The following is a 27,249-nucleotide window of genomic DNA, read 5'->3' as shown; positions in this document are numbered from 1 at the left end:
GAGCTCACATCCTCCTGTCAACATTTCTCTGCCCTGAGTTGTCCCAGAGAAGGGATAAACTCTCAAATGATAGTGTGTTTCAGATGGTTATGGGACTTCATTCTGAGAGAGAGAGAGAGACAGAAAGACATAAGGGAAATGCTAGGATGGCTGAGAGTAAGCAAAGGATGTCAGTAGGCTAACCTAGCATCTTTCTGTGATGAGAAGCCAGGGTTCCTTGCTAAGAACTGAAAATCATGATTTCATAAATGTACACGGGACAGAAATAGGACCATCCCATCACTCTACGGATTGGTAAACTGAGGCACTGCAACAATGTGGCAAGCATTGGGACAGCCATGACTCCCCTTCCTCTCCCAGCCCCTTCCACATTGATTTCTGTTGTGGGTGTTTACATCTTGTTTACACCTCCAGCAATGAACCAAGGTTCTTCCCCCACATCCTGGCCAACATTTTGTGTACTTCTCTCTCTCTCTTTTTTTTAATGTATTTATTTATTATGTATACAGTGCTCTGCTTACATGTACCCTTGCTGTGCTTTTCTTGATGGCTGCCATTCTGACTGGGTCGAAACCAAATGTAGTCTTTGTTCTTATCAGGTCTTTTTGTTCATTTTAGTTTGTTTATTTATTGCAGAGATATAAATCCACACTCTATAAGCTTTACACTTTGAGACTGTTTAGTTCAGTGCATTTCCGAGGCTGTGCAACCGTCACCAATGATTCCTCCAATGTTGTCAGCATTCCAAAAGGACACCCTGTACTTCTGAGGGCTGTGGCTCGGTGTCAGAGCACTTGACCATCCTACATAAGGACCCAGGTTCAATTCCTGGCCTAAGAGGGGAAAAAAAAAAAAAGACAGCCATCTCTTCCTCTAGTAGATTCTTTTGGTAATAAGGGGAATAAAAGATTCATTAGAAGCTGTCCCTCGTTCATACAAATTTTGGGAGCAGGCTAAATGTTCAAACATATATAAACATTTTCTCCCACCTTGGCCCTGGACCTACCCAGCGTCCAAACCTCAGACCACTTGTAGAGTGCCTGAGAACCCACACAGAGAACCCACACAGAGCTTCTTATGCAGACCTAAGCACTATTAACAGTCTGTTAGACGCCGTTCTCATGGCAATGGTCGTGACCAAGTTCCTTTGCACTTGGAGTCTCTCTTCACTGCAGGCTCGCTGTGTGCTCAGGGGCCGTCACACAGCCCTCTTCTTGACTCTTGTGCCCCGAGTTCACTGCACTCTCTCTGTTTTGGGGATCTGCAGTTTCCAGCTAGTATTTCTTCGAAGAATTCTTTCTGGGCTGGGGAGATGGCTCGGTTGATACCGTGGCTGCCTCACAAGCGTGAGGAGCTGAGTTTGATCTCCCCAGAACTCACACTCACACAGTGCTGAGGAGGCAGAGACAGTGGATCTCTGGGGTTCCCTGGCCAGCCAGCCTAGCCTGCCTGGTGAGCTCGGGGGTCTCACTCCAGGAGGGACTGACAGAGGATGCAGATGGTGTGACTAAGGAGTGTTTGCCTAGGGTGCAAGAAGCTCTGGGTTCCGTCCTCAGCCTGACACACACAGGGCACACTGGTTCACACCTGTCATCTTAGCACATGGGAGAAGGAGGTAGGAGGACCAAAGCCTGAAGGTCAGCCTGAGCTAGCTGCAAAGCAAGTTTGAGACCAGCACGTTGGCCCCACGGAGGCCAACCTTCCAGGGTGTTCTACCCACTGTCTGTGAATGATAAGCTCGCTCTGCGGTGGGTGGATCAGGAATTCTACTCTGAAAGCTCTGGAAGCTGCTTCCTCCTCCTTACCTGGGTAGTTTCCTTGCCCCTAAACATGGCCTCTGAGGAGAAACTATTATCCATAGACAATCTCCAGAGCCCTCAGCCCGGCGCTTTCACCCTGGCCTTCCACCCCATAAATCTGGGCCACAATGCTTCCTGCAGATTCCACTCCACCCAGGTGCCCATCCTGAAAAGGGCACCGTGTATTTGCCATTCGCTTCAGGTCCAGCTAGGGCCACCGCCCTGATTGCCTTATCCTCGATGACTGGGAAGTGGCATTTTCAAATTCTGTCAATCAGCAGGATAAACGCCCTTTGTGCATCAGGCCTGGCCAAGAGTGGAAGTCCCACGGGAAAGTGCCATTTGTAATGTTTTCCGTCGTGAGTGTGCCAGCCTCACAGGTGTGGACGCTGTCGTGTGCACTGGGCTTTTCCTCTCGAGATTTCTGTTTGTTCGGTTGGTTTTTTTTCGAGACAGGGTTTCTCTGTGTAGCCTTGGCTGTCCTGGGCTCGCTTTGTAAGCCAGGCTGGCCTCGAACTCACGGAGATCCGCCTGCCTCTGCCTCCCTGAGTGCTGGGGTTACAGGCGTGCACCACCATGCCCAGCTCCTCTCGCTGTTTTGAGAAATCTTATTCTTTCCAGACCTTGAGCCTCTTGGCCTTGTCAGGATGCACACTCGCTGCTCTCCCATCAATCAAAGTGCCTTCACCAGCCTGTGGTGTGTGTGTGTGTGTGTGTGTGTGTGTGTGTGTGTGTGTGTGTGTATACATGTTCACACATAGACCTGTGTGGAGACCAGAGTTCAGCTTTGAGTGTCTTGCTCTCTTGCCCCCCACCTTACTTTTTGAGCAGAGTCTCGCTGAATGTGGGATTTGCCAGTTTGGAGCCTGACGCTGGCCGATGGGCCCCCCCGGTTCCGCCCATCTTCACTGCCAGAGCTGCCACTCCAGGCACACCACCAGGCTTTTTTTATTGGTGCTGGGACCTGACTCAAGCCTTCACACTGGCACAGAAAGTGCTTAACTGACTGGGCCGTGTCCCCGGCCTGAGTGCAGGCTGCCCTTGTTTTCTGTTGGCAGCTGTTTTTAGCGCTATCTTGGGGAGCGCCTGGCTACGTTACATAGATGCACACGGGATGACCGTCCCGTCTCCTCTTGCAATCGTGTTTTCGGGAAAACCACAAGACCTTGGAGCAGAAATGGAAGAAGCAAATCACAAGCTACGTGGCAGTGGGAGTGCGGGGCAGGGCAGGTGTGGTGGGGCAGAGGGAAAGGCCTGTCCTGGTGAACCTCGTGGCAGGTGGTCATAGCCAGGGCTGGGTCCAGTGGCCCCCACCCCCCTCCTGGCCAAGTGGAGCAGGTTCTGTTTCACCTTGCTAGTGGCGGCAGCAGGCTGCCCTGGCCCAGCCAGTTCTGAGCAGGCAGAGTCAGCCTGATCTCCCCTGGGCGGGCGGGTCAGAAGCCAGGCTTGGCAGCTGAACCCCGCTGGCCCCAGGTTGGGTTTCCGGGTGTGAGTCAGCAACTGCACACCACCGAGGTGCAGCGGGTGTCACCTTGGCCCCGGCCCCACCTCCCCCGGTGCTCACCTTCACAGGTTGGCCGGCCCTCTGTCTTACTTCTGGCTAGTGTCTTCGCATTTTAGGACACGTGGAGATCAAGGGCCTGGGTCCTCTCCGATTATATACAGACTCTGATTGGTTGCAAACCCCTGGGGCTGGAGGAGGGATGAAAGGTTTGCCTGGGGAACAGGAGCAAGCTCAGCTGACAACTCATAATAAAATACTGACCCACAACAGTGGTCACTAGCCACGCTGCAAGTGCCGGGCTCTTGAAGTGTGGCCAGGACAATGTCGGAAATGGCTTTTCACTCCTGTTTAATTTTGATTAATTATGGTGTCAGCATGGCTAATGAATGGGGGGGGTCCTTGTTTGTGGTATAGCGAGTTGAACCCAAGGCCTTGTGCATCTAAGCACAGGCCCTGCCCCTGAGTTCTGCCTGCAACCCTTTTGTTAAAAATAGGTTCTAACTTAGAGATAAGATCTCATTTAAGGCCTTAAATTCGTGATCCTCCCAGACAGCTAGGATTATAATCCTGTGGCACCAAAACCAGCTCCTGCTGCTGCTGCTGCTGCTGTTGCTGCTTTCCCCTCCTCTCCCTCCTTCCTCCCCTTCTCCTCCCCCAACGCCCCTCTTCTTTCTCCTCCATCTCCTCCTCTTTCTCTTCCACCTCCTCCTCCTCCACCACCTCCTCCCACTCCTTGTTTTTCATCTTTTGTGTACATGTCTTTGTGTGTGTGTGTGTGATCTATGTACGTATGTATTTATGTGTGTGAGAATGAGTGTTTGCATGTTATAACATATATGTGGAAGTCTGTGAACAACCTCCAATTTCAGTCCTAGCCCTCACCTTATTGACGACATGATGTCTTGTTAATCATTGTGTATACTGGACCTAGCCCATGATCATAAACTCTTGTCTGTGCCTCCTAGGCGAGTGGGCTCTGGGATCTGAACTCGGGTCTTCCTGCAGCAAGCACTTTCCCCACTGAGCCAACCGCCCCCCCCAGCATAAGCCCAGCCAGCTTCTAAGGGAAGTGTAGAGGCTAGCTCTCACCCCAGCTAATGTTAGGGGAGGTGAGCAGGTCATTCATTGTATGTGCAATGGACGGGGCTGTATCCTTCCACACACGTGTTGAAGGGCTCACCCTAGGGGGAGGGATCTGGAGACAGGCCTTGGGGAGGAGGTTCAATTACAGTAGGAGGAGGTCATCAGCTGGAGCCTTGCCGGCGGGCCTGGTATCCTTTCAGGAGATCCCATGTTCTCTGGCCTACCACAATGCTATCCATGGGATAACTGCATGAGGATGTGTTGGAATGGTGATTGTCTGTAGACAGCACAGCATCCTCACCAGGCCCCTGGACCCCTGGGTGGGGCCATGAATAGGGCTTGGGTGCCCAGACCCTAGGCCGGGGGTGGACCCCTATTCTGTGAAAGCTGATGCCATTGTCCCATGTTTTCAAATAACAAATAAAATATCAGGAATGTATTTTAAAGATGTTCCTGATCAAGAGTATTTAATTGGGAGGTGGGGGGTGGTAGAGCAGAGTTCTTGTGCAGGGAGCTATCCTGCAGCCTATCCCCGAGCATGGGCATAAGGAGTCCCAGCACTCAGGAGATAGAGGGAGGAGGATCAGAAATCCAAGGCTACCCTCAGCTAGATAGTGAGTTCACGGTCAGTCTGGGATGCATGAGACCCTATCAAGAAAAAGAGAGAAAAAGGAAGGAAGGAAGGAGGGAGGGAGGGAGGGAGGGAGGGAAGGAAGGAAGGAAGGAAGGAAGGAAGGAAGGAAGGAAGGAAGGAAGGAAGGAAGGGAGGCCATCTCCTCCTCATAACAAGTGGGGCCTGAAAGCGGAGAGCCAACTTGGACACAGAACTACACACGGGTGGCCTTTATCCATGTCACAACCAATGCCCCTTCTCATAACAAACATTTTAGAAGGTCCTGTGTAATCTTGACACCGAATTTACATGCCATTTAACCAGCTTATGTAATCTGCGTGGGAGGATGAACGATCATACCTGTGGAGGTCAGAGGTCAACCTCCAGCCTTCTTCTTTGGTAGCTGTCCACCTCGTTGCTTTGCTTTGCTTTGTTGAGACAGGGTCTCTCATTGGCCCAAGGCTCACTGATTTAGGTAGACCGGCTGGCCAGCAAGCCCCGAGAACTGTCCTGTCTCGCTCCCCAGTGCTGGGGTCACTAGAGTGTCACTAGCTTTTTGCGTGGATTCTGTGGATTGCACTCAGGTCCCCGTGCTTGTGTGGAGAGCACTTTACCAACTGGGCCATCTCCTCAGCCCTTGCTTATATATATTTTTTAATCAGACAAAATGTTCTTAATATAAAATTTGTTAAAGTGAAGTTATTTAGAAGATACACTTTTGAGCCTGTGGGCAGAAGTCTGGAGGTCCCAGATGCTACATATTTGATGACTGCTAAGGCTCTTCCAAGCTTGGATCGGCCACCTCTCTGCCGGGCCTTTCCTCTACACGGGCTTGGAGAACGATCACTCTTATTCTTATAAGGACACAGGTTTGGCCTGATGATGCTTGTGACTTCAGCTGACCCTAGTGTCTCCCTAGAGTCCCCCTCACCAAATACAGTCACCCTAGGGGTGAACCTCATCATACAAACTGGGGGTGCAGGGGTCAGAGCACAACAGCCGGGAAGGCGTCATGTATGTGCTCCAGGGAGCACAACTGGGGAAGGAAGAGAGTTGTCCGAGAGGAAACAAGGGGAGTGGGTATAGAAAATCACAAGGAGTCCAGAGGCTGAGAGAGCAGCGGCCAGAGGATAGTTGAGGCCAGGCCTAGCGGAGCCTGGTGGGCAGCTGGTTTGGGATTTGGCCCCTGGATCATCGAAAAGCCATCAGAATTGTAAGACAGAGGAGGTGACCTGGCTTGCATCTCAGAGGCTAAGTGACCACTGGAGGGTGAGGGACAGCGGAAGATCAATTTAAACCTGTCTTTGGCATTGTTGGGGCGGGGAGGGGGTAAAATTTTGTGTTTGAACACGCTGTCTTGCTAAACGTCTCGTTTTTCTCTTCACAATTGGATAGCATGTGCAGGAAATTTCCAAGAACCATCTTAGTCTGGTCTGGTTTCTTGGCACTGAGCAGAGAGAGCTAGATGACTTGGTACCCCAGTCCTGTCGCTTGCGGGCACACAGCTTCAGGCAGGCCCCGGCTCTCAGGCTGGATGGTGTGCTCTGGGGAACTGGTTCTGCTGTGGGCTGGGCGCTGTGGGCTGGGGCTGAGGACGGCCCTGGGATGAAGTCATGGTTTGGTCAGCAGAAGCTGCTGGTGTCACTGTTGGCGCGCCCTCTTTTCCCGCCTCACCTCTCCCATGGCTTCCCACTGATGGGACTGTTTCGCCCACACCAATTTTTTTAACCTCCTCTGAAACCCACAGTCTCTGTTTTTCTGCTCCATAAATTCCTGCTCTGCTGAAATGTGGATTGGTACAGCACCCATGTGTTCCTATTCCCTGGTCCCGTAACCCCCCATCTATGTCTGTGTGTATTCATGTGTGTATGTGAGTCAGTGTGTACAGACATATGTGTGTATGTGGGGAAGTGTCCCTTTGTGACACCCGGAGACCCCTCCCAGCCACACCTCCGCTGCTCCCATGAACTGCACCCTGGGTCTGGCTGTTCAGGAGGGCTGCAAAGCCCCCACCGCCGCACATCTGAGTCCGCATTTGACGGCTGCTTGGTCCTTAAACTTGTCCAGGCTGCTCCCCTGGCCTCGTGACACCCCCCCCGTAACCAAGACAGGCACAAGGATGAAAATAAGCCAGAGGGGAGCCCCATCTGGGCGCCAGGGGAGGGGCCTGTCCTCCAGGCCCACATGCTAGGAATTTGCTTCACTGAGGCTCCAGCTGCTCACTCTCAGCGTCAGGTGACCTGCCAGCGTTGCTGAGCCCTCGTGGCGGCGTTGCATGTTGGGAAAGATGGGCAGGGGTCTAGGCAGGGTCTGAAAGAGGCAGCGGAGTCCCGGATTCCGATGCCCAGCATAGAGATGCTGGAATGTCAGTGTGTAAAATGGGGATATGTGTGTCTGTGTGTGTCTGTGTGTGTGTGTGTGTGTGTGTACATGTGCATGCACACACGTGTGCATGCGGGTGTGTAGATGGATGTATTGTGTCCATGTGCATGCGTGTGCCTGTGTCTGCATGTTCTCTAATCTTCCCATGCCCCTACTCCTTCCACCAAGTTTGAAGCTGTGGAATCTGAAGCCTTGAGTGGTACCCAGCGTCACTCTGTGAGCCCCAGCCAGGAGCTTGCGGAAGTCTGTGGCCTTGTAGTCTTTGTCTGAGTCTCCCTGGTGGTAACTGAGGACTCAGCTGCTGGGAGTACTTCTGACCCTCTGGAGCAAGGGACAGGTGCAGAGGCCTCCTAAGACAGCATCACCCCGGCATTGCACTTCTAGGATCGCTGCAGCCTTTCTGTCAACATTCCGCTAGGAGCCATCTCAGGCTGTGGAAGACTCCGAGGCAGCTCAGCTCTGCCTGGACCACACAGAAACAAGGCCTGGCTGATCGCCAGTAACATTTTATTTATGCAAACAGGTGCCAAAGCCGAGTGTGCCAGCTCCCAATGCCCACACTGTGCCAGCAGGGCCTGGAGAGCAGCTGTGGCTCCCACCAGCGCTGTCCACACCACTGAGTCATACAAAATAACCGGAGAACATTCCTGGCCTCTCGTGTGTCAGTGTATAGGGACAGGCGGGCGGCCAGTGTGGCAGTGAGGTTAGAATAGAGATGACCAGATCCCTCCAGGCCAGAGTGTTCAAGGGCCAGAATTGACAGTGTCCCTGCCCCCTGCTCTGACAGTGTTCAGACCAGGGGACATTCCCTTAGCAGATGGCTACTAGGGGTACAAACGAACGGAGCCTCCTGCCAGCCCTTAGTGGACAGAGAGCAGAAGAAATAAGTCTGTGTGTGTAGTATCTGAGCCACAGAGACTCAGGGGATGTTTGTTACCGCAGCTCACCATCGCCTGTCCTAACTGATACCTGGGGATGCTTGTTACGGCAGCTCACTATCACGGCCTGAGTGATCTATTTGCATGGAAGGTGAAAGTGATAACTGGTGAGGAAGCCGGGCCCTGTCTAGTCTCTTCTGATCTTTCTGTCTCCATTAGAAAGTGAGACTGGAAATCCCTTCCAGGAGCTAGCATGTCTTCAGTATCTTTTAAATCTCTGCCAATATTTATTTCTAATAAAATAGGAACAAGTCCCAGGTATCGGGTCTTCCGCAGGCAATAGTATTTTGCTAGGACTGGAAACACTTGTTTTCCGCAGTATTTCTTCTTTTTCGTGTGTTTATCATTAAGACCGAATAGTACTGATTCTGCAGTTTTCTTCTTTGGCGTCTGTGGGTAAAGACCGTGATGACATTATGGCTTTATAGTGAGAAGCTTTAGGGAAGTGTGAGTGAGTTCGAAACGAACACAAGGAAATGTGAAGATGAAATGGTATGGACCTGGGAATAAGGTGACCTTGTCAGGGCCCTAGGGACATGTGAAGTTGAGACATGTGAGACTGAGGAATCTAGCAGGGTCTTCCCTTCACAGACAGGGAGGTAGGGGCCGGGAGAGGGCCACCACCCTCACCGGGGGTGACTCGACTCCCCAGGGACCAGGTTCTACAATTCAGAGCCTGGGTCATCTGTGCACCCTTGACACCGTCCCCGCTAAGAATTGGATGGAACACCCACACAGCAGGGAAGAATTGTGTCTGTGGATAAAAGAATGTGAGTTCACCACCTTTGTTCTCCAGGCAGCCAAGAGTCTGTGGGGAAGGCGTCCGAATCGGTCCCTGGCTGCCCAGATCTCTGATAGCTCCAGCACCTTACAGTCTCCTTGATTCTGCAAACGTTTCATGCCAGCCTGTCTCTGCCTCTGTCCCCCCAACCCCCTCAGCACCCTTCCTGAGGGTCAGCACCCAAGTTTTCCTGTTCTTATAGAACACCTTAATCCTGTGGCCTCCTTTAACTTCATTGCATGTGTGAAGGCCGCTTTCAAATGAGATCATATTCACGGGTACCAGGACTAGGACCCGAATCTGTCTTCTCGGGGACACAAAGTCAACCCCAACATCCTCCTCTGGAGTTTTCTTGCTGAGCAGCAACCGGCTAAGAGTCCAGGCCCCGAGACTCCTGGTCTTTGTAGAAATTGAAACCACCCAGGCGAGGGGCCGAGGAGGCTGCCGGGGGGCCAGGCAGCAGCTGGCTATCATTCGTCTCGGCCTCCGGCGGCGGTAGCCCTGCTGTCCAGACCTGGCAAGTTCAGGCTGAGAGGCCATCGCTGCCAGCGAAGGTCAGGGCGCCCTCTTTACTGGATAAATAGACTGGGTCCCAGCCAGCCCCTCCTGCGGCCACACAGTATCTCTTTCAAAGATCTCAAAATATCCGAGCAGACCATGGCAAATTGACTTTATTGTTTTAAAACCAGCCCCTTCTAGCCGTCACCACTTCTCCCCCAGGGGAAAAATTCATGATGAACATCCCCACAGTGTGCGCCTCTGTCCTCTTCTCCAATGTCAGCCCTGAGGCCACTGCAATTCATGGTTATGCCCTGATGCTTGGCATTTATTTAACATTTAGCTGTCACCCGCTTTGATCACACCACCACCCGTCAGTGGCCAATTTAGTGGCAGGTACCAAATGAATACACTTCGGGCTTCCTGGACCAGGCAGGGGACCAGGCTGAGGTCTGGGGACCAGGCTGAGGCTCTGGCCTCGGTTCACCCCTCTGGTCTTAGTCCCCTCTTCAATGCCTATAAGCTGTTCCCATTTGGCAGATAAGAAAACTGAAACTCTCGGGAAGGAAGTCACAAGGCAGGGCAGGGCAGGAACAGGCCACGAAGCACTGGGCCGGGGCAAAGTGAGTTCAGGGCTTTCTCCTTCCTTCCTTCCTTCCTTCCTTCCTTCCTTCCTTCCTTCCTTCCTTCCTTCTTCCATCCTTCCTCTCTGTTTCTATGTGTCTCTCTGTGTGTGTCTCTCTATGTGCACTTGTCTGTTTGTCTCTCTTTCTGTCTCTCTTTCTCTCTTTATTTCAATGTAGGTCTGGGGAAATGAACCCAGATCCTATTTACACAGCATGTACTTTCTGACTGATCCATTTCCTCAAGTCAACCAATGTCTCATCCTCCCCTACCATTCCCCTGAGACAAGGTTTCTCTGTGTAGCCCTGGCTGTCCTAGAAATCACTCTGTAGAACAGTCTAGTCTCAAACCCAGAAATCCACCTGCCTCTGCTTCTGGAATGCTGAGATTAAAAGCGTGCACCTCTATGCTCATCCCAAGAGAAGCTTTTCGATTACAGAGTTTAAAATAACTTCTTCCAGTAGGATCACACTATAGGGGTAGTTTTGGTCAATACAGACAGGAACGTGGTTTTGCCTCTGACGCCCTCAGTAGCACAACTTGGCTCAACCTGAAGCAATAGTTGTATAGTGATTCCCTTCTAGTGGGAATCCAGTTTCACATCCAGGATCTCATAACACCCAGGTAAGTAAGTTTAGGGGTTCAGTGTGGAGCCTCTGAGTCCACCTCACTTTCCCTCAGTTCTGCCCTTCGTGAGTCCTTTGAGCAGCTGCCACCATTCTCAGGGCCTCGGTTTCCACACTGAGATACAGGTGTCAGTGGTCTACCTCACCAGCACCACACCGAGAATCCAAAGAGACAGGGACCAAGCACAGACCAGGGCTCAGTTCAAAGCAGAACCATTTCCCTGGGTGCTGCGCCTCAGGTGAGCACCAGTCCTGGCACCTTTGGTGGATGCCATTACTACCTTCCAGTTCTGACATGCGACCCATGGGTCTCCCTAACCTGATATCCATGTGGCCGGGGGCTGTGCCGCAGCAGAAGTTGGTAATCATCCCCAAAGGTCTTCCCATGGAGTCCAAGGAGGTCCCTGAGGTTGAATGAATTGCATTCTTCCAAGAGGGATGTAGATCTGAATGTGGACTCTGGCTGTGGGTGGAGCAGGCTGGCAGAGCAAGCCAGGGCAGAGCCCTGGAGTTGATACTAGACTCTGAGCCCAGGCTTGGGTCCTCTCTCTGTGTGCATAGCAGGTTAGCAGGGCAAGTCTGTGTTGCTTCAGCTTACTGTGTTCGCCTATTGGCCATGTCTCTGGCCTGTCTGCCACTTTTAAGGCCCCTGTGACCCCCATGAAGCTCACCTAGGTAATCCAGGAGCACTGCCCTAATTGAAGGTCAGCTGACAACAACCTCCGTGCCATCTTCAGCCTCGGCTCCGTTGCCATATAGTCCAGGCAGTCACAGGCTCCAGCAACAAGGGCCGCTGGCTGCGTGTTGGAGTATGACCATCAGACTCTCTGACGACCATAGTTGTCACCAACAAGTACTGAGCCATAGCAGACACTTCAGTGGGGACAAAAGAGATGGGCATTGCCCTGCCCTCTGATGCTCACTCAAGTCTAACAGGCAAAGGTCCACAGTGATCTTCTTTTGATTTGTTTGGTATTCGAACATGTTCGTTGAGGGGGGGGAATCACATATGGACATGCATGTGCATAGGCCAAAGATCAATGGCAGGCATCTTCTTCAGTCACTGTTCGATTTGTTTGTTTATTTATTTATTTATTTATTTATTTATTTATTTTGAGGTAGGGTCTCTCCCTGACCCTGGAGCTAGTTGCCTTGGCTAGCCCAGCCAGCGAGCTCCCCAGTCTCCTGTCCCTGCCTCGAATATGTCACAGTTACAGGCATCTTTCCCCATTCCTGTGGTTTACATGAGCTCTGGGGATCCAAACCTGTGCAGGCCCTTCCCTCCCCTCATTGAGTCATTGCCTCAGGCTGCTTTTCTTCTTCTTCTTCTTCTTCTTCTTCTTCTTCTTCTTCTTCTTCTTCTTCTTCTTCTTCTTCTTTAATAAAATTTTCTATAGCTGGGCATGGTAGCATACACCTTTAATCCCAGCCCTCAGGAGGCAGAGGGCAGGCGTTTCTCTGTGAGTTTAAGGCCAGCCTGGTCTAGTGTAGTTCCAGGACAGCCAGGACTAAACAGAGAAATCCTGTCTCAAAAGAAGAAGAAGAAGAAGAAGAAGAGGAGGAGGAGGAGGAGGAGGAGGAGGAGGAGGAGGAGGAGGAGAGAAGAGAAGAGAAGAGAAGAGAAGAGAAGAGAAGAGAAGAGAAGAGAAGAGAAGAGAAGAGAAGAGAAGAGAAGAGAAGAGAAGAGAAGAGAAGAGAAGAGAAGAGAAGAGAATCCTAGTATTTCAGGGGCCAATAGAGTCACATAGGAAAACAGAGTTGGGGGTGGGGGCTGAGAAACTGGTTAGACCAGAGAAGGCCTGGCTTGGAAGATGATCTGAGCAAAGGGAAAAGGACAGCAGGTGGGTCCTATGGAAAGACACAGGGAAGGGCATTCCAGACAGGGAACAGCCCCCTGCAAAGGTGGCGGGCTTGGGGACTGAGGAATGGCAGAGTAGTCATGGCCAGAACTGAGGAGGTGAGAGACAAAAAGAGAAGCAGTGAAGCTGGGGAATGGACCAGGAGGACCCTGTCTGTGCCTGCAAGGAAGTCAGACAGGGCTAAGGGACAGTCAAGACGGGCTCTCTGCTATTTCCCAGGCCGCTGCAGCAAGTGTTGCAACCTAAGGGACCTGAGACAGCCTGGATCATTTCCATGTGGTTCTGGAGGACAGAAGTATGAAGTGAGTTATAGGAGGGTCCCAACTGGAAAGCCACCAGGTTGTCCCCTGCCCCCCTCCCCCACCCTACCCTCTTGCCCTGTGGGATTCCGTTCAGGGTCCCTGTGTCTTTCTCTACCTCTCTTGGGAACCCTGGGTTTAAGGGCCCTGTCACAGCTGCTAAGACCCTTTCCATGCTAGGGCACATTCTGTGGGGCCTGTGTTTTAGGAGGACACAGTTTGGTGCTACACAGGTTCCAGCAGAAACTGAATGTGATGAGCCCTCCGGGATATAAGACTAGGCCTGGGAGAGCAGTTGCGGGTTGGGGTGGGGAGAGAGGGGAGGGTTGCAGCAGGACAAGAAGGAGAACCACCCCAGCCCCAGAGGAGCAAGGGAGAGTCCAGAAGGAACCCAGCACCGACCCAGACTAGAGGACATGTGTGTCCTGAGTCCTAAGGTTGGAGGGGCCATCGGACCTCTGTGCTCCCAGCCACATGGGTTCCAACTTATAGATGGATAACTGGGCTTTTCTGCCTGTAGCAGTGCTCCCGGAACAGAGACAGAGAGGACAGAGGAACCTGAAAGGGGGTGGGGGGTTGTTTGTATGTGTGACACTCATGCCTACATGCTACAAGTATGCTCACTATGGCGAAATGGCAGAGCTGGCTGTCCCCACCATTTGGAAGCGCAGGTCCCACGGTGTGACCTGAGCCCACATCTCCATGGCTGGACTCTAAGGCGCCCTCATCCCACTGTCTGTTCAGCTTCTCTGCCTCCTGAACACTTCACTAAGCTTAGGGCTCCTCCCCACCCCTACAGGAGAGCCCTGGGTAGCACTTTCTCCTACCAGACTCTTAAAAATAAGAATGGAGACTTCTACAAACAGGACATACGACAAAGCAATGACGAGAGGCTGAGGAGCATCTCACAGGCAGAGTGTGGATGAGGTCCTGGAACCAGTGCCTGGCAAAGGGGAAAGGGAGGAGAGAGGGGGGGAGAGAGAGACTGTGTTCTCAGGGCCCAAGTTTATTTGTTTTTTATTCTTCTGTCATATATAACTGCCATCTCCCCATCCCTCCACTCTTCCCAGTTCCTTCCCTCAACAAGTTCATTATTTTTAAAAACTATTTTACTATTTCACGTGTGTGGATGTTTTGCCTGCATCGATGGTCTGTGCGCTACACGTATGCCTAGGGTCCCTGGAGGTCAGAAGAGGGCATTTGGTCCCCTGGAGCTGGAGTTAAGGATGGTTGTGACCTACCATGTAGGAACTGAGAAATGAACCCACGTAAAGACAGCCAGTGCTCTTAACTGTTGAGCCGTCTCTCAGCAGTGAGTGTCTTAACTCGGGCTGTATATGGCACGTAAAGAAGTTAGGAAATTTCCGGGATAGCCAGGGCTACAAAGTCTCAGTCCTCCAATGCAGTGGTCATGGAATGTCACAACTGATGGCTTCTTCCTTGTTCCTGGTGTGGTTGGAGGAGCCCCTCCTCCCAAGCCATCCCAGTAAGACACGGGCCTGTAGAAGCCAGCCCGGCATACCCCACATCTCAGTCCAGATAAAGCCAGGAGCCAGGAGGACCAAAGAGAGGTCAGGGCACACACAAGTGGCTCGTTTGGTTTCTATTTGTGCTTGTGTTTGTTTTGTTTTGCTTTTTAGTTTTTTAAGACAAGGTCTCATGTCTAGGCTAGCCTCAAGTTCACTGTGCAGTTGAGAATGACCTTGAACTTCTGCTCCTCCTGCCTTCACACACCACTCCTAGTCTGTGTACTAATGGGGGCTGGACCCAGGGCATTGTGAAGGCTGGATAAGCACTCTATCAACTGAGCCATGTTCCCTGACCACACTGACCTGTTCGATGAACATAGCTCAAGTGTCTGAGTGACTGGCCCTTCCTTTGGGTGTGCCTGCTGCTCCTCACGGCTGCTGTGTCAGGTCATTTGGGGCATGGCGATCACACGGGTGAAGTGGGACACTGTAACCCTGATACGTCTCGTGGCCGCTAACAGGAGCCTCGAGCAAGCCCTCCACCCTTGGCCCAGTGTTCACCCTGTGTGGACCCTAAGCACAGAAGATGTGTAGGACACGGGGGTGGACATTGTCCGGCAAGGACCTCAAAGCTAGGAAGTAAGCATGGACGCCGCTCCAAGGTCGCAAGGGCTTAAAAACACCCCACCCCATGACAGCAGCAGGAGAGAAGCAACACCCCATTTAGAGACTTTGGGATCAGTTCACCTGTGAGGACGCGAGGCAGAGACAGGGAGAAGCAGAAATAAATCCTGCTGAGATGAAAGCTGAGGTCGACAGCTGCTCAGACCATCACCCTCTAATGGCAGCGTGAGATTTGAAGGCGAGTAATAAATTATAGCTTGAGGGACCCCAGAGCTTGAGGCTTTGATCTGAAAGCAGAAACAGCATGGGGGGTGGGGGAGTCGGCCCTCACCTCAGCGACCTCCCCCTTTTCCTGGGGGACACTAGGGGAGCCGCTTGGATTGAGTGGGCCGGTGGGGTGTCTTTGCTTCTTCCTGGAAAGCCAGAGCAGGAGGCTTTGTGGGTGCTGAGCTGGGATGTGCGGAGGACCCAGCTGTAGTCAGTGTTTTCCGGGACCCTGGCTCTGCCGGCGGCAGGCACAGCCTGTGTGACCTCAGAGGCTTCCCCAGGTCGCCTCTGAGGGCCTTCCACCAAGCCTTGACCTTCTTTATAAAGAACCAGTTTGGAGAAGTTTCACTTTACTGCCGGGAAGTGTTAGCCTAGAGACTGCAACATGACTGTAACAACCACCGCTTCACAAAGCAGGTGTTGGCCTTTCTTTGCCCTGAGGTGACACCCTGACTTCTGTCAGACTGTTCCCTGTCTGCTGAGCACAGTCGGCCAGGAGGTTACTAAAGTATATTCTCCAAGTCCTGAACTGATATGTTGGTCTTGGGCGAAAGGCTAGTGTCCCTAACTACCCAAAAACTAACTCGGGAAGTCCCCTGCTGTGGAATATCCACACCGTCTGCTGTGGGTGGCATGAAGGAGAAGAATATCAGACAGGGTTTCCCTGCATGGCTCACGCTGGCCTGTGGACATCCACGGACTAGAAGTTGACTCAAAATCAAACATGTGGCGGTCCAGGGGTTCCTGGCAGCATTTGCCCACGTTTCGTGGGTAACTTCACTGCAGCCTTGGATGGGAACGCACGCTGGGCCCGCCATCCTGCCACGAGACACCAGCAAACACCCCCTGACGCACTGACTCAGACTCCAGGCTGTCCCGCATCGCAGGACTGCAGCAGCCGCCCACCGCCGTGTGTCAGAGTGCTGCCAGGAAAGAAAGGCCCTTCTGCCCCCCACCAGCACCCCTCGACACCGGACAAACATCCCGTCTCGTGACCACGCGGACGCACTTCCCTCTGCTGTGCGCAGTAAGCTGACATGCGTGGCAGAGAGCAGCTTTAAAATGAGCTTCTTGATGGTTTGCTCTGCGTGCTGGTGATCTGCAGGCCCGTGAGCTTATGTAAAGCTCTTGGCTGAAAAGGGGTCTCTGGTGGAGAGCTGAAGCGTGCTCGGAAAGCCTTTCTGTCCTATGACCCTCTGCTGAGCTAAACCTCAAACACCCAGGCCCTGTCCCAGGGGTCAGGAGCTGCCTCGCCATTCTGCCGCCTGTACCCTCTCTGCTGGCACTGTCTTTTTTCCTCTATCACCACTGCATGTGGTAGGACAGAGGCTGGCTTTCTGCTCAACAGCCTCCTGGCTCTTCTGCCCTCCCCTCCTACCTACATTATACCAGCCTGTGACAGCCCTGGGGATAGGACCACCTCTGAGGACTCAAGACTGTTTCCCAGCCAGCTAAATACACCTCACACGACCAGTGAATGAGGCCATTGCGAGATTTAGCAACGGATCTGACTGAACCCACTTTCCACCTTTCTTGCTGTCTAAGTCAGTGTTTTATTGCTATGAAGAGACACGGCAACCATGGCTCACTTATAAAAGAAAACATTTAACTGGGGCCGCCTTCCAGTTTCAGAGGTTTAGTCCATTGTCATCATGGTGGAAAGCACGGCAGGTGGGCAGGCATGATTCTGGAGAAGTAGCCAAGCGTTCTAGATATGGATCTTCCGGCAGCAGAGAGAGACAGAGACACTGGGCCTGGCTTAGGCTTTCTAAAATCTCGAAACCCACCCCCCAGTTCCACACTTCCTCCAGGAAGGCCACACCTCCTAATCCCTCTCAAGCAGGGCCACTCCCTGATGCCCAAGCATCTATGAGCCTGTGGTAGCCGTTCTTTTTCAACCAGCACACCCAGCCCTGCACTGTGCGGAGGCTGGAATCTTGAGTCTCCCTGCCTACACATCCCTGTTTGTCTCAGAGCCTAGAACTCAGCCTGGGTAGGTCAAGCTCTGTACTCACTCATACTCTACTGTCTAACGTTATCACTAATGTAGCTCAGGCTAGCTGCCAACTCATCACAATCCCCATCCTCTGCCTGCCAAGTGGGGAAAGAATGCAAGTCCTCATTAGAGTTTGTTGATTGCCTACTCTGGATGGCTCCGTCCCAAGAACCTAGTTTCCTAGAATCCTTGTCAGATTCCAGCCAGGTGACACATGCTTAGCTCCATCGTACAGAAGGGAAACCGGGGCTTAGAAAGATCACCCGCTCATCTACAGGCATCAGGGAAAATCATCAGTTTCGTGGGGGTTCCCTGCTGCCTTCCAAGTGCTGGGCTCTGAAGGCTCCATGTTGAGCTCTTTCTGAAGGTGCCTCAGATTCAACTAGTGAGTATTTGGAGGAGGGGAGAATGAAGGATGCCCAGGATGAAGGCTTAAGTTGGGAGGCAGGGGCGGGGTGGGGCGTGGCCGCGGCAGGGCCAGGCCTCCAGCTCTTACCCTTCAAAGCTTTGCCTTCTGGGAATAGACAAAGCATAGATTAAAAAGGATAAATTTTTAATCTCAAGAACTAGATGTAAGCCCCAGTTATTGTGCTATTCAGTCACCAGATCCTTAGGCTTAACTCTGGCACCTAGTCAGAACTAACAAGTGTTTTCCTAGTCACTTTAGGATTTAAAACAGGGTTCTTTATTTTGTTCCTTTCCTCCCTGCTGTATCCCAACCTTCAAGTGAGGCTGGACAAGGCAGTTTAAAACATGTTGGGGTTAATCACACTTCCAATGTTGTTCTCTAACCCTGAGGTTTGGGACACTGGGCTTAGGACGCTGGGTAGTTACATTTGGAAAACACTGGTTATCGAGAACAAAACTTCAGTCCCGGGAAAGAGATGATTGAGGCCATTATGATACGGGAGAATCAGCATCTTACACACTGTAAACAGGCAGACACTCCCCTCTGCCTGCTGTTTATAAAAGCTCTCTGGCAAGGTCTTTTACAAAGGATCAGTTGGGGTTTTGTTGTTGTTGTTGTTGTTGTTTTTCATGTAATTTACCTACTTGATACAAGTGTCCTGAGACATATACATAAAATCTCCAAAAGCTTTCTGTATATTTAGAAAATACACAAGCATCTTTGACAAACTTGTGAACATGCACACAAAAGAGCGGAACACGGGTACTTAGGAAAGTCTGTGGCTTTCTGGACCACGGGTGGTGTCTAGGACCCAGGGTGTGTGGGGCTCCTGGGGCTCCTCCTCCCATCAACTTTATTTTCTTTACACAAGTTCTACATTCCCTTCAGCCAGCTCTGCTCCTCTAGCCCCCAGATACATTGCAGATGGTTGTCTGCCCTTGGAGGGTGGCTCTCATGGGATCCCTCAATTAGTTAGATATAAGCGGGTCATAGAAGAGCCAGCATGGCCACCCAGTTCTCTGCCTGCTGATGGGATCTTTCATTTCCACACACACACACTCTCTCAGCCATCATGGTATCTATCAAAAGGGCCTTCCTTAGCCAGGCACTGGTGGCACAGGTCTTTAATCCCAGTGCTCCGGAGGCAGGAGCAGGTGGATTTCTGAGTTCAAGGCCAGCCTGGTCTACACAGCAAGTTAAAGGACAGCCAGGGCTACAAAGAGAAACCCTGTCTCAACTCCCGCCCCCAAAAGGATGAGCCTTCCTCATTCATCTAGCAGCCTGATCTTGCACTTTGGGCCTAAGGTTTTAATCGAACCTCTTTTCCTTATAGAGTTAACCTGCCTCCAGTGTTTCCTTATAGTAATAAAAAAATAAATAAAAATAAAAAAGAACAAAACAAACAAAAAAAAAAAACACAGAGAAAAACAGTTTCAGACACCTCACAGTTACTGCCTGTGAGTGATGGGAATTGATAGAAAATAAAGCAATGAAAAGAGGGGGGGGAATAAGAAAAAAAGAACCATAGAATGAATCACTTCTTTAGCATATCTGTGTGAGGTGGCAAAGCGATGCAGGCCATGCAAGCATGAGGACCTGAGTTCAAATCCCTAGCATGTCTATAAAAAGCCATGCACAGCAGCACTGCCTGTAATCCCAGTACCAGGGAGGTTGATACAGAAAGATCCCTAGGCCCTGTCTTCCCTTTAAGGGCACAACCAGAAAGTTGAACTCCCCCGTTGTATCTCTCCTTTTGTCTAGAACCTGTTACGTCGCCACAGCTAGCCACAAAAGAGGCTGGGCGTTGCAGAGCTTATTCTAACCAGCCTGTGTCTAGCTTAGAGCATTCTGCTTCTGAGAGAGGGTGGAAGGCAAGGGAGGGGGCTCTGGCAGGACCTGCATTGCCAGCCTCCTGCCTTCCTACCCCTTATCGCAGCCAGCAATGTCTGCGTCTAACACCAGCCATCAAGATGAGCCTGTGAAACCTTTCCAGGCCCTGTGCACTGCGGCCCCAGACTTCATGCCACCTCTTTCCGGGGTCCTCTCTGGCCCAGGAGGGATTCTTCCATGCTGGGCCTGCTTTATTCAGCTGTCCATTCTCCAGATGCCCCCTAGTCACAAAGTGAAAATCAACACAAAGCTGTTTAGAGAAAAGAGCCAGGGACTGGCTGTGGCCACCCTTTCTTGTGTCTACCCTAAGTCATCCTTAGTTTCATGCAGAACAGGAGAACACTGGAGCCGGTTGTCGTCTTGGGGCAGGGAGGGTCACCATGGTAACCAGTGAAAGAAAAGGTGTTGGCTGGGGGATCCTCTGGACCAAGTTCTCAGCGCCAAGGACATTTCTTTGCCCCAGAAGGAGAGAGGGCAGGGATAAGAGACACCAGCTTGCCACCCTCGAGGTGGCCAGAGTCCCTTCAACTAGGACCTAAGACATGATCTTGAGAGGAATGGGCTAGCCTAGACTTTCCTCCCAGGCTGCTTGTATGCAGGCTAGCCTCGAGGACAGAGTGGGATCTCCGTGGGCCAGAGTAGATCCTAGTGGGTCACACTAGGATAAGATCTGTGCCCTTTAGGAGTAAGGAGCCACTGTGTAGTGGAAGGCAGGAGAGAGGCCTGGTGTGTCTGCCTCCTCTTCTTTGTCCAGCTACTTCCTCTTCCTCCTTTGGACCGCAGTTCAAATGAAGCCTTCTCTGACCCCACCCTTTGTCCAGGCACCATCCAGGTGGCTGATGGAAGTGTTAGAGATGAGGAGAGACACTTCCTGCCATCTCTCTTGGATGTGTAGGTAGAGAGCAGGTAGGCATGGTTATTTCTGCACGTGAGAAAACAGAGCTACCCCCCCCTCCAGAAGGGCAGGCCAAGCCTGTGGCAGAGGCCAAGGGCTGCCGCCAATGTCTGGCCTTGTGTCTGCTACCACACCCCTCCCCTGCTCACCCCTGGGTCGGTCTTGGGTGGTCTCCTTCCTGGAATAGGCGGAGGCTTTCTCAGAATCTACCCTTACCCACAATCCAGTCTGTTACCCTGTTGTATTAGACGCAACTTCACATTAACTTTACGAGGGGAAAGGGCAAAGATGCCTGCTGTGTGGCTCCTTGGAGGACCGTCCAAGAGACCTCCGTGGGAGCCAGGCAGGCTTGGGAATTCTGGCCTGGTTGTTTTTCCCAGAGCCCTGTCTGGCTTGCCTGGGCAGCCTAGCCTCAGTGTTCCTCTTTCCCAGCGTGATCCAAGATGGGCACAGGGTTACCTATGCAGACTTAACTTTGGAAGCGCACGTTTTTTGGAAACCCATTTGTAGAGTGTTGCTAAGCGCTGATGACAGTTTAGCAAAGGACCCACTGTGTGCTGGGTGTCTATCAGAGCGTTGGAGGGGGCCACTGGAAATTGCTTCATCCAGCCACAGTTTAATCCCTTTCCTTCCTTTTGTCACTAATTGTTCCTTCCCCATGAGTGCCCCCTTGTTCTTGCTCTTGGGGTAGAACTTCTAGAACAGACCCCAGGGTTCCCAGTGGCTTGTGTTGGCCTGTTTCCCCGGCATGCCTGAAGAGCCGGGTCTCTGGGTTTTCTGGGCTGGAGGTGATTTTTGTGGAGCAGCTTGGAGGGTGTTGCACCAGTCTGGCCTCTGCTGGCCCCAGTGAGACATCTATTATGCTTTGGGTTGTCGCCTACACCACAGGATCTGTTTGCTTGAACTTGAGAGTGAATAAAGCTTCTCTCAGATGTACAGCCTGTCAGCCCCGGGACCCTGCACAAGCCACGTTCCTCAGCCCGAATTCCTCCACAGAGAAAATGAGAATGGTGATTGACAGGAGGAGGAAGTGAGAGGCCATCACAAAAAGACAAATCCTAGATGATTCTACTAACAGAACCCATAGGCAAACAGAATGGCAGTTACCAGGGGCGGTGGGAGGATGGTTTTTTCCATGTGTATAGGGTTCCCATTCTACAAGAGGCTGGAGATTTTCTAGAATGTTCTAAAAAGGTCTTAGTGATAGATGTTATGAGCCTGAAACACAGTATAAACGCATTTAACGCCCTTTACTGTATGCTTTAAACTGGATAAAATGGTATTATGTTCCATCATTTTTACCACAATTCAAAAAATAATAATTTGGGGCTGAGCATAGCGGCACACGCCTTTAATCCCAACACTGGGGAGACAGAGGCAGGCAGACCCCTGAATTAGAGGCCAGCCTGGTCTAGAGATCCAGGACAGACAGGGCTACACAAAGAACCCTGTCCCTGCCCCCCCCATAAAAAAGTAAATAAATAATAAAAACACAGTTACCAGGGTCTGCACAATAGCTCAGCAGTTAAAGGCGCTTTCTACCAAGACTGAAAACCCCTGGATCAACTCCTGCAAGTTCCCAAGTAGTTTCACACACATACACATACACACACACACACACACACACACACACACACACATGCACTAGAATAAAACAATGTTTCAAAACCCGCAGCAAGCAGGCTGACACTGCTGTACGCAGGGTCACATTTACCACTCTCCTTACTCCCTCGAAAAATATTCTTTTCCTCATTTACTAGAGCACTGGGTGCTCTTCCAAAGGATCCGGGTTCAATTCCCAGCACCCACATGGCAGCTCACAACTGTCTGTAACTTCAGTCCTAGAGGATCTGACAGCCTCACACACACACACACACACACACACACACACACACACACACAGATAAAACACCAGTGCACATAAAAATTAACAAATGAAAATTTAAAAAAAGAAAGAAAGAAGAAAGAAGGAAAGCAGCCAAGGTCAAGAAGCCTTGGCTCGGTAATAGGTTCCGCCCCCACCCCAGGCCGGAGAGCCTCATCTGCCACTCCTTCTCCCTCCCTGACGGGGGTCTCGGAGGGAGCTTAACCTGTCCTGTCCTCCTACAGGCACCGCAGGGCTCTATCAAGGCACCAACGGACTGACCAGTACGGCCGGATTTGGAAGCGTGCACCAGGTACACATGGCGCCTGCCAGTTCTCTTCCTGCTTCTCTCTGTAGCTGTTCCTCTTTACACAGGCGCACAAGAGAGCTAACATACACACACACACACACACACACACACTCCCCACCAGAAACCTGGTTCCTTAGCCCTGGGTTTGGGGAATCGCAGGGGCCAGATAGGACAAAAGACCGCTAGAGATAAAATTAAAAGATCCCCAAGATATCAGGTCCAGTCGATCTTACCTGAGCCCGAAGCGTGTAGCAGCTCTTGAACGCGGGCTGTGAGCGCAGCGTGCGTGCTTTCTCGGGACCATGAGCCTCTCCAAGGAAGCACACACCCCACTCCTTCTGTGTCTGATGGGAGCTCCATCACTGTTTCACGGGATGCTGGCCTCTGTGGGACTCACTTGGTTTCCCTTGGAGCCGGTTAAGAGTTAGTCTGGAAAAAGAGCTGAAGGTGGCAGTGCATACCAGAAATCCAGCCATCAGGAGGGTGAGGCAGGAGGACCAGGAGTTCAAGGTCACCCTCAGCTATATAGTGTGCTCAAGGCCAGCCTGGGCTACATGAGACCTTGTCTGAAACAGCCAGGAGGAAATTTAACTACGGGCTGGGGAGATGGGCTCGGTGGTTAAGAATAGCGGAAGACTGGAACTTGATTCTCAGTATCAACCTCCGAGCTCACAGCTGCCCGTAACTCCAGCTCCGGGGCACCTGGCGCCTTCTGGTCTCTGTGGGCACCTGCACGCATGTGGCATACATACACACACACACACACACACACATAAATGATTTTTATAAAAGAATTAAGCTACAGGGGCTGGAGAGATGGCTCAGTGGTTAAAAGCACTGGCTGCTCTTCCAGAGGTCCCGGGTTCAACTCCCAGCACCCACATGGCAGCTCACAACTGTCTGTGACTCTATTTCCAGAGGGTCTGATGCCCTCACAGAGACATACATGCAGGCAGAAGAACACCAATCAGTGTGCATAAAATAAAAATAAACCATTTAAAAAAGAATTAGCCTGCTGAGGATGGAGTGTGCAGCTCAGTGGCGGAGCAGGCTCAAGGGCCTGGGTATCTCCAGGACCTTTGGGGGGACTTGTTAAAGGACCCCCTTATATATTCTTCCTGTAAATCTGAAATCCCCTCATACCAGAAGGCTCTTGGGTTTCTGACACACGGATACATGAGGAGCACACATTCTCCCCTCCGGCTCCATGAACTACACACACAAACCCTAAGCTTGTACCTGAAATGGGACTTTCCAGATGCAATTCTCTACTCTAGGTATCAGGCCATTTCACACTAAGAGCTGCCCACAAATTCACACTCCCCAGAAATCCTGGCTTAGCAGATAGGAGCTGGGGCCCCAGAACTTTCTACGAGTTTCTTGTGGGCGAATCTCTGATGATAATGATGGTGTTAGTGACGGGGGTGGTGATGGTGGTGATGGTGATAGTGGTTGTGATGACGATGGTAATGGTGGTGGTAATGATGGTGATAGTGGTGGTGGTGATGGTGGTGGTGATGACAGTGGTGATCATGGTAGTGGGGACAGTTATGGTGTTGGTGGTGGTTATGATAATGGATATGGTGAGGTGGTGATGGTGACAAGGATGACTGCGGCCATGTTTGAGACAGTGATAGGACAGCTGGAGGCGGGGAGGGGAGGACCACCCTGTGAATTTGACTCAGGCTGGTCGGCATCTCCTAATGAGGAACATTCTGGGCCCCTGAGATTGTATGGACTGCTACGTTTGAAACCTGTCCCCTGAAACAGTCCTCACCCCCAGGTCTGTGCTCCCTTTATTGTTCACACAACATCCTTGAAGATACAGTGAACGCTAGGCCCAGTTCTCATGCTTGAGACACAGCATTGACCAAGAGACCCTGTCGAGGCCACTCTCTGCTCGTCAGGGTCATCAACCAAGCCCAGCCTCAAATGCTCAAATCCTTGGGCGTGGGGTTCCTCTGCACCCACTGTGTGAGGCAGGCAGGAGTGTCAGGGAGTTCTCCCGCTCCACATCCCAACCTCAGCTCCGACCCCAGGAGCCAGTCTAGGGATGGCTGAGCTCAGCGTCCATGCTGTAGTTCCCAAGGCCGGGTGGGGGTTTCCGCCACCTCAGCCTTCCTGGGATGGATCGCCTTGCCCAGTCCTGTGACGGCCAACACGGCTCACCCCTGTTTCTCTCTGGGACCTCACCCCTCCTTCCTCGAGTGTCTCTTTTACTTTCAGCCTGTGCCACTTGCAATTGGCTCTTGGGTCACGTTCCATTTATGGGAAAACCAAAGGACGATGGTGTGGATGGTCAATGTTCACCCTGGAAAGAGAGGACTTGGTCTGCAGGCCCAGCACCTTCTCCTCACTCAACCCCTTGCCTGTCGTTTTTTCTCTTGCCAGGATTACCCCTCCTACCCCGGCTTCCCACAGAACCAGTACCCCCAGTATTTCAGCCCATCATATAACCCTCCCTACGTCCCAGCCAGCAGCCTTTGCTCCTCGCCCCTCTCCACGTCCACCTACGTCCTCCAGGAGGCCCCTCACAGTGTCCCCAACCAGAGTTCTGAGTCACTGGCCGGTAAGTGCATGCATCTTTGCTCTCAGTCCATGCCTGTGGGCTGAGCTCCCGCATGAAGGTTTGCGAGCCGTGGCCCAAAAGAAGCACACGCTTGCGTGGTCTTTTCTCATGACCTCTCTATCCTTAGCAACAAGCATGTATTAAGCATCTACTGTTTTCCAGGCACTCCTTGGTTTGGTCTGGGAATTTTTTTTAAAGATGTATATATATTCTTTTTTTTTTTTTTTTTTTTTTTTTGCATGTGTGCATGTTTTGTTGGAGTAAAACTGGAGTTACAGGTGGTCATGATTTCCCATGTGTGTGCTGGGAACTGAACCCTGGGGCACTGCCCACTTCATCTTTGTAGACTGGAATCAGATAATCTCACAGATACTTTTACAAACTGGAATAAGGCGAGCCCCAATCCACACGAGAAAGGGGCTTCTCACACACACACACCCCCGCCCTGCCTGTGCCTGCATCTTCCACAGTGCAGATTAGAGTAGCAAGTAACTGAATGGTAACTACGGCCCTGGGATTCGAACCCAGCCCACTGGGCTTCCTCTTCTATACTGAGCTACTCTATGGCTACGTACAACTGAGATGTTTTCTAAAGCTCACAGGGGGACAGGACTGGTGGGGGATCGGGGAACCTGAGCAATGGTTCCGCAATAAAGAGGGCTTGCTGCTCCTGCCCAGCCTGAGTTTGTTCTCAGCGCCCACCTTGAGCGGCTCGCAACTGCTGATAATCACAACTCCAGGGGCTGTGACGCCCTCTTCTGGACTGTGCAGGTACTGCACACACTCTAAGATAACTATGTCTGAGAGCAAGCCAGCCGCCCTCCGGTGCCCACTCTCTCTGAGGTTCTACTGCCGTTCCAGGCCTCGGCCTTCTGGGACCCTCACACAGCCCTGAGGCACATTCATCTCCGATGCACCACAGTTTTAGGGAACCCCTGTCCTGAACAGGACTTTTAGGCTCTAGAAGATAAAGAAAACAGTTTATGAAAGAAAAAAACATTGGTTGGGGAGGACAAACACAATGTTGGAGTTGGGGGGGGTTAGCATAGTTTCAGGGGTTCCAAGGAACCTTGGAGCATTGGTCTTGGATCTCAGGACTTTATACCCACAGCCATTCCAGAACCAGGAAACTAAGAGGAAGGGGAAGGGCAGGGAAACCCGGAACTCCAGAGCCAGGACCAGAGCTGGAACCCCTGTCCTGGGTCCCACCTCAGCTGTGAGCTGTACGGCCCAGGCTAGTCCAAACTTGCAATCCTCCTGCTGCAGCTTCCCAACCATTACCAGAGGCTGCTGTCTGTACCAGGTGTTTCCAGATTCTTGGTGTCTCGTTCAAAGAATTCATGAAGTGCCCCATAATAAGCAAAGCCACAGGGGTGGGGGGGGCGCGGGGAGAGGAGGAGGAGGCAAAGCAAGAGCACAGAGTGAAAACACTGCGGGGGAGGGGTGGGCGCCCGAAGGTTGCTCCAGAGCCGCGTGTTACTTCTGCGGCTTCCTGGTGGGGATCCAGGAGAAGGAGGAGGAATTGGTTGCTATGGGCAGAGTGTGGGTGATTTTCTGTTTTGACTGACAGGCCTGGGTTATATAAACCTTGGTTAGCTGCAGATCCCCTTTCCCATGATGCCTCTGGCTTAATCATATGCATGCCCAATCATGCATAGGCATAAGATGGTAAACAGAAGATTTTTTTCCCCTAGAAGGTCTCTTAGAGGACAGTTTGCTTTATTGTGCATGTACCCAGAACCAGTCCCAATTGGACCAGCCCACTGCTCCAGTTCCAGGATGTGTTTGGCCACAAAAGGGAGTTACTGTGAGGTTGCTTGCTCGGGAGTCACTAGGGGGCGGGGTGGAGTGACGGGTTGCTTTGTCTCATTAAGGAGCGTGCGCACCCGTGTGCGTGTGCGTGTGCACGTGCGTGTGTGGGAGTGCAGGTGAGGAGTCCTGGGCTGCTAA

General features: G+C 51.8%; 1 protein-coding gene across 2 annotated transcripts in view; it reads left to right on the top strand.

The window, feature by feature from the left end:
- Eya2 (EYA transcriptional coactivator and phosphatase 2) overlaps positions 1-27,249 on the top strand; it is a 158,785-nt gene that overhangs the window by 81,852 nt on the left and 49,684 nt on the right. Inside the window, exons 6-7 of one of the 2 annotated variants that reach the window (XM_021638124.2) lie at positions 22,666-22,733; positions 25,122-25,299. The exons of the other annotated variant lie outside the window; for it this stretch is intronic. Coding sequence (XP_021493799.1) covers positions 22,666-22,733; positions 25,122-25,299 — 246 coding nt within the window. The remainder of the gene's footprint in view (positions 1-22,665; positions 22,734-25,121; positions 25,300-27,249) is intronic. 2 annotated transcript variants of the gene reach the window in all.

The sequence above is a fragment of the Meriones unguiculatus genome, chromosome 4 (assembly GCF_030254825.1).
Source record: "Meriones unguiculatus strain TT.TT164.6M chromosome 4, Bangor_MerUng_6.1, whole genome shotgun sequence".
Lineage (NCBI taxonomy): Eukaryota > Metazoa > Chordata > Mammalia > Rodentia > Muridae > Meriones > Meriones unguiculatus.
The sequence above is the reverse complement of the archived record's forward strand: the minus strand, read 5'-3'. Positions and strand labels throughout refer to the sequence as shown.